Source organism: Mauremys mutica, chromosome 16 (assembly GCF_020497125.1).
Source record: "Mauremys mutica isolate MM-2020 ecotype Southern chromosome 16, ASM2049712v1, whole genome shotgun sequence".
Classification (NCBI taxonomy): Eukaryota; Metazoa; Chordata; order Testudines; family Geoemydidae; genus Mauremys; species Mauremys mutica.
Window position 1 is genome coordinate 29144878 of NC_059087.1, and position 14596 is coordinate 29159473.

General features: G+C 59.6%; 1 protein-coding gene across 2 annotated transcripts in view; it reads left to right on the plus strand.

Moving 5' to 3' along the window:
* Positions 1-6782, plus strand: part of POLE (DNA polymerase epsilon, catalytic subunit) — a 40246-nt gene extending 33464 nt beyond the window's left edge. For both annotated transcript variants that reach the window (XM_044990028.1, XM_044990029.1), the window contains 9 exons: positions 1256-1381; positions 2213-2333; positions 2513-2696; positions 3127-3258; positions 3384-3577; positions 3949-4149; positions 4237-4362; positions 5763-5852; positions 6094-6782. In XM_044990028.1, the coding sequence (XP_044845963.1) occupies positions 1256-1381; positions 2213-2333; positions 2513-2696; positions 3127-3258; positions 3384-3577; positions 3949-4149; positions 4237-4362; positions 5763-5852; positions 6094-6204 (1285 nt within the window). In that variant the 3' untranslated portion in view covers positions 6205-6782. The remainder of the gene's footprint in view (positions 1-1255; positions 1382-2212; positions 2334-2512; positions 2697-3126; positions 3259-3383; positions 3578-3948; positions 4150-4236; positions 4363-5762; positions 5853-6093) is intronic.
* Positions 6783-14596: the final 7814 nt, after the last annotated feature.

Below are 14596 nucleotides of genomic sequence, written 5' to 3' on the forward strand. Positions count from 1 at the left end.
TGTCACCCTTTTTATAGGGAGAAATCCTTCCTCCTATGCCCAAATTTGTCTTTCCCCCATGGAAAGGTGAGGGTACCTGTTTTTATAGGCTGACCTTTTGTGTGCGTATTAATGACAGCTATGCACGTATCTTATGGTGTACGTGTTAGATTTGTGGGCAGAAAAACCCCACTTTTCACCCTATCTAGGTGAAAGGTTAGCAGACATTCAAAAGGTCCCTAGACATTTTGCGTAGGTTTGTATCCTATTATTACTTTTCTGAGTAAGGGTCTTAAAGGTTGCTTTCAGCGTCACAGAGGAAATAGGCCAGGATATCTGGCCTAGAAGCTTCTAGGTATCTTGCATTACAGCTTATTGTAAATAATTCTATTAATCTATGCAGCCTACACATTTTTATCAAAAAGACATTTTATACAGACCAACAGATTAATCCTCAGGGCTACAGGGGCCATAGTGGAGCTGGGGGGACAAGGCGTGGTGAGACCTGCGGGGGGGCCACGCTGGAGCCGGAGGGATGAGGTGTGGTGAGACCTGCAGGCAGGGGGGGCCACGCCAGAACCGGGGAGATGAGGCATGCTGAGACCTGCGGGCGGGGGGCACCAGAGCTGGGGGGATGAGGCAGGCTGAGACCTGCGGGCGGGGGGCACCAGAGCTGGGGGGATGAGGCAGGCTGAGACCTGCGGGCGGGGGGCACCAGAGCTGGGGGGATGAGGCAGGCTGAGACCTGTGGGCAGGGGGCCGCGCCAGAGTTGGGGGGATGAGGTGTGCTGAGACCTGGGGGCGGGGGGGGGGCGCCAGAGCCAAGGGGATGGGGCATGCTGAGTGAGGGGGGGCCGTGCTTGGGCCCAGCGGCTCCCAAACATCACTGGTTCATGTAGCACCTTGAACAAAGGCTGTGAGGTGAAGGGCTGGAAGATCTGGGAACCCTGCACTGTTCCCCCTTCCCCTGCCCAGAACAGGTGATCCAGGCTGAGAGGTTCGGGGCCTGCTCCCATTAAACACAGGAGGGGTCATGGCAGCGCCTTTGCATGCTTGCCAAAGGGCAGTGCATGCAGCCCAGCCGGCTGGGCTGGCCACGCCCCGGGCCAGGCCTCCTGTGCCCAGCACCCTGCCAAGGGGAGCTCCCTTCAGAGACGCGATGCCCGGCGGGGTCTGCGCCTGTGGAGGGGACTGGGGCGGCAGCATATGGGCCAGCGCTCTCTGGGGGCAGCACCGGCCTCACGTGCTCCTCTCCCCTTCGCGTCCTTCCCCCCAGGCTGGTGGCTGAGTTCAAGCGACTCGGCTCTTCCGTGGTTTATGCCAACTTCAACCGCATCATCCTATGCACCAAGAAACGGCGCATCGAGGACGCCATTGCCTACGTGGAGTACATCACGAACAGGTGTGGCTGGGCAGCCGGCCGAGTTCCCCTGGCCCTGCAGTGCAGAGCTGAGCCCCACAGCCAGGGCATGCGGAGAGGCTGCAGCCGACAGCTCTAGCCAGGACGTGGGCAGGGCTGTGGCTCTGTGGCGCAGAGCAGGAGTCAGTGGTTCATGGAGTTTAAACCCAGGCACGCCCCCTAGATCCTCTGTGCAGTGGTGGTGTAGCCGTGTTGGGCCCCGGACGCTGGGCAGACCAGCTCGGGGAGGTAGCAATGTCTCTCTCCCCAGCAGAAGTTGGGCCAGTCAAAGATGTTCCCTCGCCCACTGCATCTGCCAGTCTGACTCCTGCATACCCCAGGCCAGTGAATTTCCCCTAGTGCCAGCTACACACCCTGGCCCGGCTGGCTCGCAGCATGCCGGAGCTGGCTGTGTCTGAGCCATTAGAGTGCAGGGGCTCCCCACAGGCCTTTGGGTCTGGGGGTGCTTGGGGTAGGGGGCAGCCTGATGAGCACAGTGTGTTGTCGTCCCGGAGCCCCTGGATCAAACATGCCCCTTTGTCCCCTGGAGCCTCTGTGGGGCAGACCCGGCACCCATGATGCCCCTGGTCAGAGCAGAGCCATGCTCCAGTCGTCTTATGCCAGGCCCACTCCCTGAAGAGGGTCTGATGTGAGGGGGCTTTACTGGCTGGCTGGGCAAGGGAGTGGCACCCCCATGTGGGGCACACATCCCACACTGCCCTCCTCTCTCAGGCCCCAAGGGGACTTTCCTCTGAGGTGCAGAGTAGAAGGCAGACCCTGGGCGGGCTGCAGTCTCCGTGTGGCTCTGGGTCACCATCATCTCTTCCCTTCCAGCATCCACTCGAAGGAGATCTTCCACTCCCTGACCATCTCCTTCTCCCGCTGCTGGGAGTTCCTGCTCTGGATGGACCCGGCTAACTACGGGGGCATCAAGGGGAGAGTGCCCTCTGGGGAGGTAAGCGCCCAGGGCAGGCTGGGGCACACTGTGGAGAGGGGAGCAGGGGCTGTGCCAGGCGTGGGGGCAGGGGGATGGGTTGTCCCTGCAGGGCATGGGGCACTGTTAGCCCCCGAGGGAGGTGAAATGGGGCCAGGAATCAGGCGTGTAACTGTCCAGCGCTTGGCCCTTTGGTCTAGACGGGCACCAGCGAAAGGCAAGCGGGTGCTGAGGAGGGCAGTGAGGATGAAGAGGAGGAGGCTGAGGAGGAGGAAGAGCCGGGGGAGGCCAGTGTGGAGGATTTGCTGGAGAACAACTGGAACATTGTGCAGTACCTGCCCCAGGCAGCCTCCTGCCAGAACTACTTCCTCATGATCGTGTCGGGTGAGTGCGCCCCCTGCAGGGCTCATGGGGGGCCCTCCCCTCCTCCCCCCCCCCCCCCCCGCAGCACTTACTGCTTCCCCCCACAGGAGCCAGATCCAGGCTCTTCCCTGCTGCCCCTTGAGACGCTCAGTGCTGCCCCCTGGTGCTCAGTGGGGGCTCCCATTCTGTTATGGACACTGTCCATTAGGGTGACTGTGTTGTGATAGCAGCTGGGAGCCCCCGACCCTGCACAGACACAGGCCCTGGAAGGCGCCCGCGGGTGGGCAGCCCAGCTGAGGGGGCTCCCCGGGGATGGGGGTGGTGCACGCCTGCCGGGGCATCTCCGCCTGTCCGCCCATCAGGCGGCTCTGTGCCGGGGGCCAACCCGAGGCACCACGGGGTGCCGTACTGAAATCGTGATTAGAGCCTTGCCTCTGCCCCCTCTTCCCAGCCTACATCGTTGCCGTGTACCACAGCATGAAGGAGGAGATGCGGCGCAGCGCCCCCGGCAGCACGCCTGTCAGGAGGAGGCCCAGCAGCCAGGCCTCCCAGGAGGCTGTGGGCGAGGTGGGCACCATGCCTGGTGAGTTAAACTCTTCCCTTTGCCCTGGGGGCTGCGGCCTGCCAGACGCTGGGGTCTGGGGTGAGGCGAGCTGGCTCCGTCATGCCGCAGTCTGGGTCAGGGCGCCCTTTCCCCTCTCCCCCCAGGCGTGATCACCTTCTCGCAGGACTACGTCTCCAACGAGCTCACCCAGAGCTTCTTCACCATCACCCAGAAGATCCAGAAGAAGGTGACTGGCTCCCGCCATGCCACGCTGCCCTCGGACATGTTCCCAGCGCTGCCCGGCTCCTACCTGCCACTCAACAACCCAGCACTGGAGTTCATCAAATACGTCTGCAAGGTTAGCGGTGCGCCCGCTGCGCTGCAGAGCCCTGGGCCTGCTGAGTCAGCAGGGCTCTCTCCTTCCCCCTGTGCCCAGGACTCTGCCCCAGCCAGAGGAGGCACAGCTGCCATCCTGGGATCCAGCCAGGCTGGGGAATCCCCGGGTGGTCTTCCTCTAATCTGCAGCCTGCCCATGCCACTCACCTCCTGCAGAGAGCGGGAGGCCCTTGCGCAGGGCTCCAGCCCACTAGTTTCCCCAGGAAGGATTTACCCCTCCCCTGCTGCCCCAGTCGGCTGCTATCACTGCCCCAGGGACTCTGCAGGCCACGTGAGAGGGGCACAGACCCCCACCTTGCAGTCGGTGGCCCATGCGGCTCTCCCCTCCGGCAGGTGCTGTCACTGGATGCCAACATAACCAATCAGGTGAACAAGCTGAAGCGGGACCTGCTGCGCCTGGTGGATGTGGGTGAGTTCTCGGAGGAGGCCCAGTTCCGGGACCCCTGCCGCTCCTACGTGCTGTCCGAGATGATCTGCCGCAACTGCAACTTCTGCAGGGACCTGGACCTCTGCAAAGACCTAAGCCCCTGCCAGGTACCAGGCTGCCACGGAAGCTTGCTGGGCTCCCACGCTGAACTCTAGCAAGTGCCCCGCTCCTGCTCACCCTGTCTCTGCCCTTAGGATGGCGCTGTGCCCCCCAGCTGGGTGTGCTCCAACTGCCAGGCGGAGTATGAGCGCGGCTCCATCGAAGCGGCCCTGGTGGAAGCCCTGCAGAAGAAGCTGATGGCCTTCATGCTGCAGGACCTGGTGAGAGGCGGAGGGAGGGACTGTCTCGCTGTGGCCCTTGCTGCCGCTCATGTCCAGCTGCTGGGCACGGGGCTGCTCTCCGCACAGCGGCGGGGGAATGGGGCGTCCGCTTGAGGCACATGAATCATAGAATCTCAGGGTTGGAAGGGACCTCAGGAGTTCATCTAGTCCCACCCCCTGCTCAAAGAAGGACCAACACCAACTAAATCATCCCAGCCAGGGCTTTGTCAAGCCTGACCTTAAAAACCTCTAAGGCAGGAGATTCCACCACCTCCCTAGGTAACCCATTCCAGTGCTTCACCACCCTCCTAGTGAAATAGTGTTTCCTAATATCCAACCTAGACCTCTCCCAGTGCAACTTGAGACCATTACTCCTTGTTCTGTCATCTGCCACTACTGAGAACAGTCTAGATCCATCCTCTTTGGAACCCCCTTTCAGGTAGTTGAAGGCTGCTATCAAATCCCCCCTCATTCTTCTCTTCTGCAGATTAAACAATCCCAGCTCCCTCAGCCTCTCCTCATAAGTCATGTGCTCCAGCCCCCTAATCATTTTTGTTGCCCTCCGCTGGACTCTCTCCAATTTAGCTACATCCTTCTTGTAGTGTGGGGCCCAAAACTGGACACAGTACTCCAGATGAGGCCTCACCAGTGCTGAGTAGAGGGGAATGATCATGTTCCTCAATCTGCTGGCAATGCCCCTACTTATACAACCCAAAATGCCATTAGCCTTCTTGGCAACAAGGGCACACTGTTGACTCATATCCAGCTTTTCGTCCACCGTAACCCCTAGGTCCTTTTCTGCAGAACTGCTGCCCAGCCACTCGGTCCCTAGTCTGTAGCAGTGCATGGGATTCTTCCATCCTAAGTGCAGGACTCTGCACTTGTCCTTGTTGAACCTCATCAGGTTTCTTTTGGCCCAATCCTCTAATTTGTCTGGGTCCCTCTGTATCCTATCCCTACCCTCCAGCGTATCTACCACTCCTCCCAGTTTAGTGTCATCTGCAGACTTGCTGAGGGTGCAGTCCATGCTGTTCTCCAGATCATTAGTGAAGATATTGAACAAAACCGGCCCCAGGACCGACCCCTGGGGCACTCCACTTGAAACCGGCTGCCAGTTAAACATGGAGCCATTGGTTGAGCCCGACGACCTAGCCAGCTTTCTATCCACCTTATGAGACTGAGCCCAGTGCCCTCTGGCTGGCATGATTGCCGTGTGCTTAGCAGCCACTGTTGGGGGGTAGGAGCTGGCTTCAGCCTCAGGGGGACACAGCCCCCCTCTGCAGGGCCCTGCTGGCGACTGGGGCCGGACAAAGCGAGGCTGTTCCCTCGGCCTGGCGCGGGGGGCTGGGGCCCAATCCCAGAGCTAGCCCCTCACCTCAGCAAAGCTCCTCTGCTCCCAGGTGTGTGTGAAGTGCAAAGGTGTGAAGGAGACACACATGCCCATCTACTGCACCTGTGCTGGAGACTTCGCCCTGCTGATCCAGACCAAGGTACGTGCTGCCCCCGTCGGACCCCTAGCCCCACCGTGCTCCATGGGAAATGGTGGCCAGGAGTCGAGCAAACCCAGCCCCCTCCTGGCCCAGCCTCTCCTCCCTGTGCCCGCTGGCTCCTCATGTCCTGCCCTGTGCCTGGTGCTGGCACATGCGCTCCCCACCCACACTGCAGTGCCGGGCCTCCCCCTGTGGGCTGCAGCCCGGCCGCCTCTCCCAACCGCTCCCTCTGCTCCCGCAGGCCTTCGTGGAGCAGATCAACGTCTTCCGCAGCATTGCCCGGCACTACAGCATGGCCCACCTGCTCGAGACCATCGAGTGGCTGCTGCAGCTGAACCCGCAGCTCCGGTGATGACAGACCAGCCCCCTTCCCCGCTGCCACGGGCCCCAGGAGCAGGGGGGTCGCTGAGCCCTGCGCTGCAGCAGCTTTTACCACTGGCGGTTGGCACCCCCGGCCTGCCCCTTGGCTTTCCTGCTGCCAGCTCCGAGGCCTGCAGTGTGACTGAGGTCAAGGTGCCAGCTCAGCCGTGCCCAGCGCTGCAGGCTTTGGAGGGACTGAAGCTCTGCATGGTGCAGGGCAGCGCCATGCTGCCCTGGCACTGACTGACTGAAAGCTCTCGCTGGCTGCCCTGGTAGAGGAGCAGCGGGAGTGAAGCCAGGGGCAGCCTTGCCTCTCAGCGGGGCTCCTTTCGCACCCCCAGTCCTGGGTGCAGGGGGGGGGCCCTGGTGGTTTTTATGAGGGTTTTTGATACGTTTGTGAATAAAGAGTTGCTCTGACGAGTGCCAGGCTGTTGAGGAGGGCGGGGGGCAGCGCGTGCACCTACCTCAGCGGGAGGGAGGGAGCACCTGGGAAATGAGTGCCCTCCCCTCCCGCAGCCCAGGGCTCCCCCCCGCCCCCGCGCAGCCTGGTGGTGCAGTGAGGAATGGGGGCCGGCAGTGGGGGAAGAGGGCTCCCCATGGGCCAGACTGGGCTGCAGCCCTGGCATGGACTGAGGAGAGGCAGCTGCCGCATGGGGCACTGGGGCCACTGGCCTTGATTTCACACGTGGCCGGTGGTGTCACAGGAGAGCCCAGCTCTGCTACTTGGCACTTACTGGGCCTTCAGGTGTCCTGGGTGCCAGACCCTGGCCCCCCGCAGGGGTGAGGGGCTGAGTGACTAATCTGCCCCACCCCTGCAGGATGGGCAGGGTGTTGAGTGCAGGGGGGGCAGGGGAACAGGTCTCTGTGCTCTGATTGGCCGAGGGGGTTGGGGCAGGGCATTGTTCACACCCGAAGGCTGATCCCCCGGTCCCATCTTGGGTACCAAGGTGTACGGTTGTGACTTAATCAGAGGGATTAATATTAGGGAGGGAGAGGAATTATTTAAGCTTAGTACCAATGTGGACACAAGAACAAATGGATATAAACTGGACACTAGGAAGTTTAGACTTGAAATTAGATGAAGTTTTCTAACCATCAGAGGAGTGAAGTTCTGGAACAGCCTTCCACGGGGAGCAGTGGGGGCAAAAGACATATCTGGCTTCAAGCCTAAGCTTGATGAGTTTATGGAGGGGATGGTATGATGGGATAGCCTAATTTTGGCAACTAATTTGGCAATTGATCTTTGATTATCAGCAGGTAAGTATGCCCAGTGGTCTGTGATGGGATGTTAGATGGGGTGGGATCTGAGTTACTACAGAGAATTCTTTCCTGGGTGCTGGCTGGTGAGTCTTGCCCACATGCTCAGGGTTTAGCTGATCGCCATATTTGGGGTCGGGAAGGAATTTTCCTCCAGGGCAGATTGGCAAAGGCCCTGAAGGTTTTTCGCCTTCCTCTGCAGCGTGGGGCACGGGTCACTTGCTGGAGGATTCTCTGCAGCTTGAGGTCTTCAAACCACAATTTGAGGACTTCAATAACTCAGACATAGGTTAGGGATTTGTTACAGGAGTGAGTGGGTGAGATTCTGTGGCCTGCATTGTGCAGGAGGTCAGACTAGATGATCATAATGGTCCCTTCTGACTTTAGTCTATGAGTCTATGACTGATTCACGTCTTCCTGCGCTGCCAGGGCACCTGCTATCCCAGCTGTGCCCATCCCCGTGCCAGCAGGCCACCCTTCCCAGAGCGCTAGCTCCTTCCACAGCCTCACCTGGCCTATGGCTCCCTCGCTTTCCCTGGCAGGGCGGCACCGCGGTGCTCTCCTGGCAGGCTGGGGCTCTGCACACTGGGGTGCCTGATGGTGGCCCATAAAATGCCCCACTCCCAGCAGAGTCCCTGGGCCAAGGAGCCATGGGCTCATTTTGCTGTAAACTGCAGCTGCGCAGCAGCCTATTAAGCACTGCGCAGGAGCTCAGGGAACCTGCCCCACTGGGACCTGCCGTAGCTGGGGAGGGGCACCCCTCCCCTGTCCCCAACTCAGCCCAGGACCTGCCATGGCTTGGGGCAGGGGGGCACCTATCCAGCGGCCCCAGCCTCAGCACTGCCGCCGAGGGGAGAGGCGCCTCCCCTGCCCCCAAGCCCAGAGAACTGGGGGGAGTCCTCTCTCCCTGTTGTAGCCCTGGGGCAGCCTGCCCCCTAACCCTCTGCCCCAGTGTGCCCCCTCCCACACTCCAAACCCCTCGGCCCCACCCCTGCCACATGAATTTTGTTTTGTACACCAATAACAGGTGATGTGTCACACAACACCTCCATACTGGTGCACATCATAACATTCATTCTGCACATGCGTGGGAAAACTGAGAGGGGACACTGGCCGTGGGAGGTCAGCTCCTGGCTCCTGTCCCCAGTGGCCGGGGGCTCGGGCACATGGTTTTGTCCGGCCTGGGCTGCAGGAGGATTCGCTCTCGTCGCTCCAGCCCGAGTGTCCCCTGGCAGAGTTCTCCTAGTGGAAGCTGCAGCACGCGGCACTGACTGCAGGTCTGGGCTGTTCTGTTCTTCACACAGGCTGCCCCTGCCCGGGCCCGAGGCTTGTGCTCATGTGGCAACCTCTGCCCATCTTCATGGGCGCCCCAGCCTGTGCTCGAGGGACAGGGCCCTTCCTCAGTTTCCCCATCTATCAAGTGAGGCTAATGCTGCTCACCTTGGTGAAGTGCTCCAAGCTCTGCTGCTGAAAAGCCCTGGGTCTGAGCTCAGGTGTGTGAGGGGGAGGGGGGCAGTGCTGGGCTCACAGCGTAAGCATCAGCCGTTAACCCCACCCGCATGGCTCTGCCTAGCCAGGAAGGGTGCTTGGCTCTAGCCTGCTCCATCTTCAGCCTTTGCTGAGCCTGGCACTGCCAGGGCTGATTAATGCCCAGTATTAGCATGTGGGGGCTGATGGGGTGGCCCCCCGTCCTGCTAAGCAAACCCACGCCCAGGGGAGGGGAGGGGGCAGGCGAGAGCTGCCACTGCTAGAACTGCTCAACGATCGCCTATTGTTTGTGGGAAATTTGGAAGCAATTCTGGAGTCTCAGACACAGTCCCCAGCGTCTCTGATATTTTAACTGGCCGGGGTTCAAATGGGCTTTTTGTCAAAAGCCAAAAGTGTGGCCTGAAAACGGCCTTGCTGGTTTTTTCATTAAAGAAAATAAACACTCAGAACTGCCCCGCAGCCATTGCTGCTTTGCTGCTTTGAGTTAAACCTTTGCCAAGTCAGTTTCATCCCAGCCGGCGCTGCCCCCTCCTGTGCCCAGGCTCTGCACCCCTCTCCCCGCTCTGCGCTGAGTGTAGGAGTGGAGGGCAGCCCGGGGGCTTTGAGCAGATCCCAGACCGCCCTAATGACGGGCCTGTCACGGCAAACCCACGTGTGATCCCACCGCTGCCAGCATGTGCGGGATGGGGCTGGGACCAGCAGGGAGCACCTCGTGCAGGGGCCAGATGCCCATTAACCAGCGTGGTTGCAGCTCCTTGCCTCCCCTGGCAGGAATCAGGGAATGGAGCTGTCTGGACAGTGCAGAGAAACCCGACTCTAATGGACCTGCCGCACCATGGAATCGAGTTAGCAGGAGGCGCTGCCCCCCCCCACCCTTTCTGGGAAGCAGAGATTCCGGCAGGTGCCTGCCCCCTGGGGCTGGGGTTAGCGAGTTACATGCTCCCAGCTCCTCCTCTTGGGCAAAACCCACCCTGCCAGCTGGGCTTGGCTCCGCGCTGCCCCCCAAGGGCTGAGATACAGGGGGGCTGAGATACGTGCCGCCGGAGGAGACCAGTGCAATCAGCAGGGGTGGGGCTGGGCAGCCAGGGGCAGGGATGGAGAGAGCCTGGTTGATGTTGCCCTGTTACTGACCCCCAGCCTGGGGCCTGGTCACTTCCCTCTGGCCAGCGCTGAAGGGTCTCAGGGATCCCCTGCTGTGTTGGGGGAGGTTCCACGCCCGTGGCCACCTGGGGCAGGAAGATTGCCCCTTGCTGTGAGGGGAGCCAGAGGTCAGTTCTGGGGCAGCAGGGGCGCTAGGGAGACAGTGTGGGCAATGCTGCCTCCAGCTAGTGCTCCAGGTGGGATCAGGGCCTTGGAGAGACTCACCCTAGCGCCGTGTCTAGTGCAGCCTGAGGCCTGGCTGGGAGCTGCTGGGCCCAGCTGACAGTAAGCGCAGCGATGCTAGCAGCTCCCGGGCACCAGCCATGTGTTACTGCAGCACCGGCCTCCTGCTCCAAGGGGTGGCCAGACACCAGCTGCAGGGAGGAGAGGCGCGGCCCCAGCCCGAGGCTAGCGGGACCCACGCTGCAGGCGCCAGGCCTGTGGGAGCTGTAGCGATTCCTGCTGGGCTGCAGCCAGGGGTGCCAGCTCCATGTTGGGATCCTAACCCAATTGCCAACCCCCCAGGACTGCCCTTGAGTCTCCAGGAGGCTGCAGAGAGCCCCCTGGGCGATAAATCCTAGGGCAGGCTGAGAATGGTGAATCCCATTTATACGTGGCCCCACAATATGCCAACATTTTTATGGCAGACTTAGAACAACACTTCCTCAGCTCACGTCCCCTAGCGCCCCCCCCCCCACTTGCGCTACATTGATGACATCATCATCTGGACCCACGGAAAGGAGGCCCTTGAGGAATTCCACCTGGATTTCAACCATTTCCACCCCACCATCAGCCTCAGCCTGGACCAGTCCACACAAGAGATCCACTTCCTGGACACTACAGTGCAGATAAGTGATAGTCACATAAACACCAGCTTATACTGGAAACCTTCTGACCGCTATACTTACCTACATGCCTCCAGCTTCCATCCAGGACACATCACATGATCCATTGTCTACAGCCAAGCTCTAAGATACAACTGCATTTGCTCCAGTCCCTCACACAGAGACAAACACCTACAGGATCTCTATCAAGCGTTCTTAAATACCCACCTGGGGAAGTGAGGAAACAGATTGACAGAGCGAGACGGGTACCCAGAAGTCACCCACTACAGGACAGGCCCAGCAAGGAAAATAACAGAACACCACTGGCCATCACGTACAGCCCCCAGCTAAAACCTCTTCAGCGCATTATCAGTGATCTACAACCTATCCTGGAAAACGATCCCTCCCTCTCACAGGCCTTGGGAGGCAGGCCAGTCCTCCCTTACAGACAGCCCCCCAACCTGAAGCAAATACTCACCAGCACCTACACACCACACCACAGAAACACCAACCCAGGAACCCGAATCCCTGTAACAAACCATGTTGCCTTCTCTGTGCCCATATCTACTCTAGTGACACCATCATAGGACCCAGCCACAGCAGCCCACGCCATCAGGGGCTCATTCATCAGCCATCTACCAATGTGATCTATGCCATCGTGTGCCAGCAATGCCCCTCTGCCATGTACATTGGCCAAACCGAACAGTCTGTATGTAAAAGAATAAATGGACACAAATCTGACATCAGGAATGGTAACATACAGAAGCCAGTAGGAGAAGACTTCAATCTCCCTGAACATTCAATAACAGATTTAAAAGTCGCCATCCTGCAACAACAAAAATTTAAAAAATGGACTTCAAAGAGAAACAGCAGAACTAAAATTCATTTGTAAATTTAACACCATTAATTTGGGCTTGAACAGGGACTGGGAGTGGCTGGCTCCCTACAAAAGCAACTTTCCCTCTCTTGGTATTGACACTTCCTCATCTATTATTGGGAGTGGACCACATCCACCCAGACTGAATTGGCGATACACCTATCTCATAGAGCTGGAAGGGACCTTAAAAGGTCCTGGAGTCCAGTCCCCTGCCTTCACGAGCAGGACCAAGTACTGTCTCTGAGGTTTTTTGGTGCACCCTAGATCCCTAAATGGCCCCCTCAAGGATTGAGCTCCCAACCCTGGGTTTAGCAGGCCACTGCTCAAACCACTGAGCTACCCCTCCCTCCAATTGGCCCTGTTAACACTGGTTCTCCACTTGTGAGGTAACTCCCTTCTCTCCATGTGTCAGTATCGAATGCCTGCAGCTGTAACTTTCACTCCTGAAGAAGTGGGGGTTTTACCCACGAAAGCTTATGCCCAAATAAACGTGAGAGTCTTTAAGGTGCCACTGGACTCCTCCCAGTAGGCCAGCCAGGGTGTAAAATGCCAGGAGAGGTGCATTGGCCTACCCAGCAGTTGCACCGTGCATGCATTTCTTCACCTTGTGTGGTTGCGGCTTTGTCATGCCGTAAACGCATGCGGCGCGGAGCTCTTCCCTGCGGCCGGAGCTCAGCTCCGCAGGGGCCCCCAAGAGAAAAGCGGAGGCTCAGCGCCTGAGCCCCGCCCCGCTCAGAGCCGCGTGGGGAGGGGGCGGGGCTGGGAGCTCTGGGCTGAGCGCTGCGCTCGGCGTGGAGCTCACAGCCCCGCCCCCTCACCACGCGGCTCTGAGCGGGACCGCCGGAGACGCGCTCGGGTAAGGGGGGGGGGAAAGCGGGACCCGCCGGGGCCGGGCCGGGGGAAGGGAAGCGGGACCCGCCGGGGCCGGGCTGGGGGGGGGGGGGAAGGGAAGTGCTCAGGGCTGGGCAGAGGATTAGGGTGTGGGGGGATGAGGGGTTCATGATGTGGGGGCGCTCAGGCTGGAGAGAGCTAATCCTCAGCCCCAGCCAGAGCCCTCACCCCACAGCCCAACCCTCTTCCCTAGCCCTGAGCCCCCTCCTGCATCATGTACCCCTCGCCCTCAGCCCCACAGCCCTCACCCCTGCACTCCCTCCTATCCCCAAACTCCGTCCCAAAGCCTGCACCCCCACCCCCTGCCGCAGCCTGGAGCCTGCATCGAGCACAGAGCCTGCATCCAGACCCCCTCCCCCACCCAAACTCCCTCCCAGAGCCTTAGGCAGTAAATCTAAGTGCGTGTTTTGTCCTTTGAGTGAGGTGCATTACTGAGTGTATATATTTATTAAAACTGCGCGCGCTTAGGGGAGGAGGTGGAGAAGAGACAGGGCAGGGGCGGGGCCTCATGGAAGGGGTGGATTGGGGGTGGGGCCAGGGGCAGCAAGGGGGCGTGTCAGTGATGCGGCCCTCGGGCCAATGCACTAGTCCTCATGCGGCCCTCGGGGTCATTTGAGTTTGAGACCCCTGCCGTAAAGTCTGTGCACGTAACTGAGCCACACGTGCACGTGGGCACGTTCACGGTGCTTGTGCCTACACCACACTGCAACGGCTTGCACGTTCAAGAAACGGAACCAGTCGTGGATGCTGGTGAGGGCTCATCAGAACAGAGCAGCTCTGAAAGGCCCATCGAAAAGACAAAGGCCTGGTGGTGGTACAATAAAAACCCTGACTATACAACCTGGCTTTACAAAGTCGAACTTACAGCCAAATGCATTGTGTGTTGTCAAGTATTTTCCGGCCGTAAGGCTAATCAGTGAGGTTTTGCTGTCTCTCTCATTTTCTTAGGTGATGCTATTTTAGTCTCTGTATTTTCAAACAATGGCATTAACTAGTGCCCGGGCGCACACGCACGCACACGTTTAAACGTGCATTAACAAGCAAAGGAACCTAAACCCCATCTTGCTATTTAAAAATAAGATTCACATTGCAACGGGCGATTTTGCAGCATTGTTTATTTATGCAATATGCTTAAAATGTGACAGTGTGACTCATCCGACGCTTGTTTCCAGCGAAGGCAGTGGCGGCTCTGGAGGGAGTGAGGTTCAGAGCACAGTAGTCAGGCGTTAATGCCGTTACATCCTCCCGGAATAGATCCCCCAGCTTCTGCTCCTGGCCCCCTCCCCTAGCCCCTGGCCTGGTGCAGCATCTGTGACCTGACCCTGGGCGCTCTTTGGCGCAAAGCCCTGGTCTCCTTGCCCTCCTCTTCCCAGGGGCATGGGAGCTGGCCCTGGGTGCCCTTAACAGCAGAAAAACCTCTCCCCTCCCCTCCCCTCCCCTTTCTGTCCCCAGCTCCTGCTGCTCCCGGGACTCTCCTCCAGGGCCCATTGGGCTTGGCAGCCCTGAGTGTTGCCCTGGGGTGGGCAGGGGCTCGGGAATGGTCCGACCCCTAACCCTTGCCCGGTCCTGCAGGGGACTGGGGGGACCAGCCCTGCTAGTGAAGCCAAGCTACCAGCAGCCAGCCCTGGGTTCTGGCTGCCCTGGCCCCTGCGTTCTCCTAGAGGTCACAGCAGGAAGCTGCTAATGCGCTGGGATTTGCCGCAGAAACAGAAGAGCCAGAAAATGAGATTATGCTCAGAACCCCCCCTGCTTGCTCTGACTCGGTTCCCTCCAAGCCGCTTTCTAATTGCTTTAGCGGCTCCCCGGGCACTTAGCGGCACCAGCAGCCCGCGCTGAGTGGGGGGAGGGCGGCACAGGGGTGTATCCGGCATGTGATGCCATCACACGGGGAGACGTGACAGGGGGGC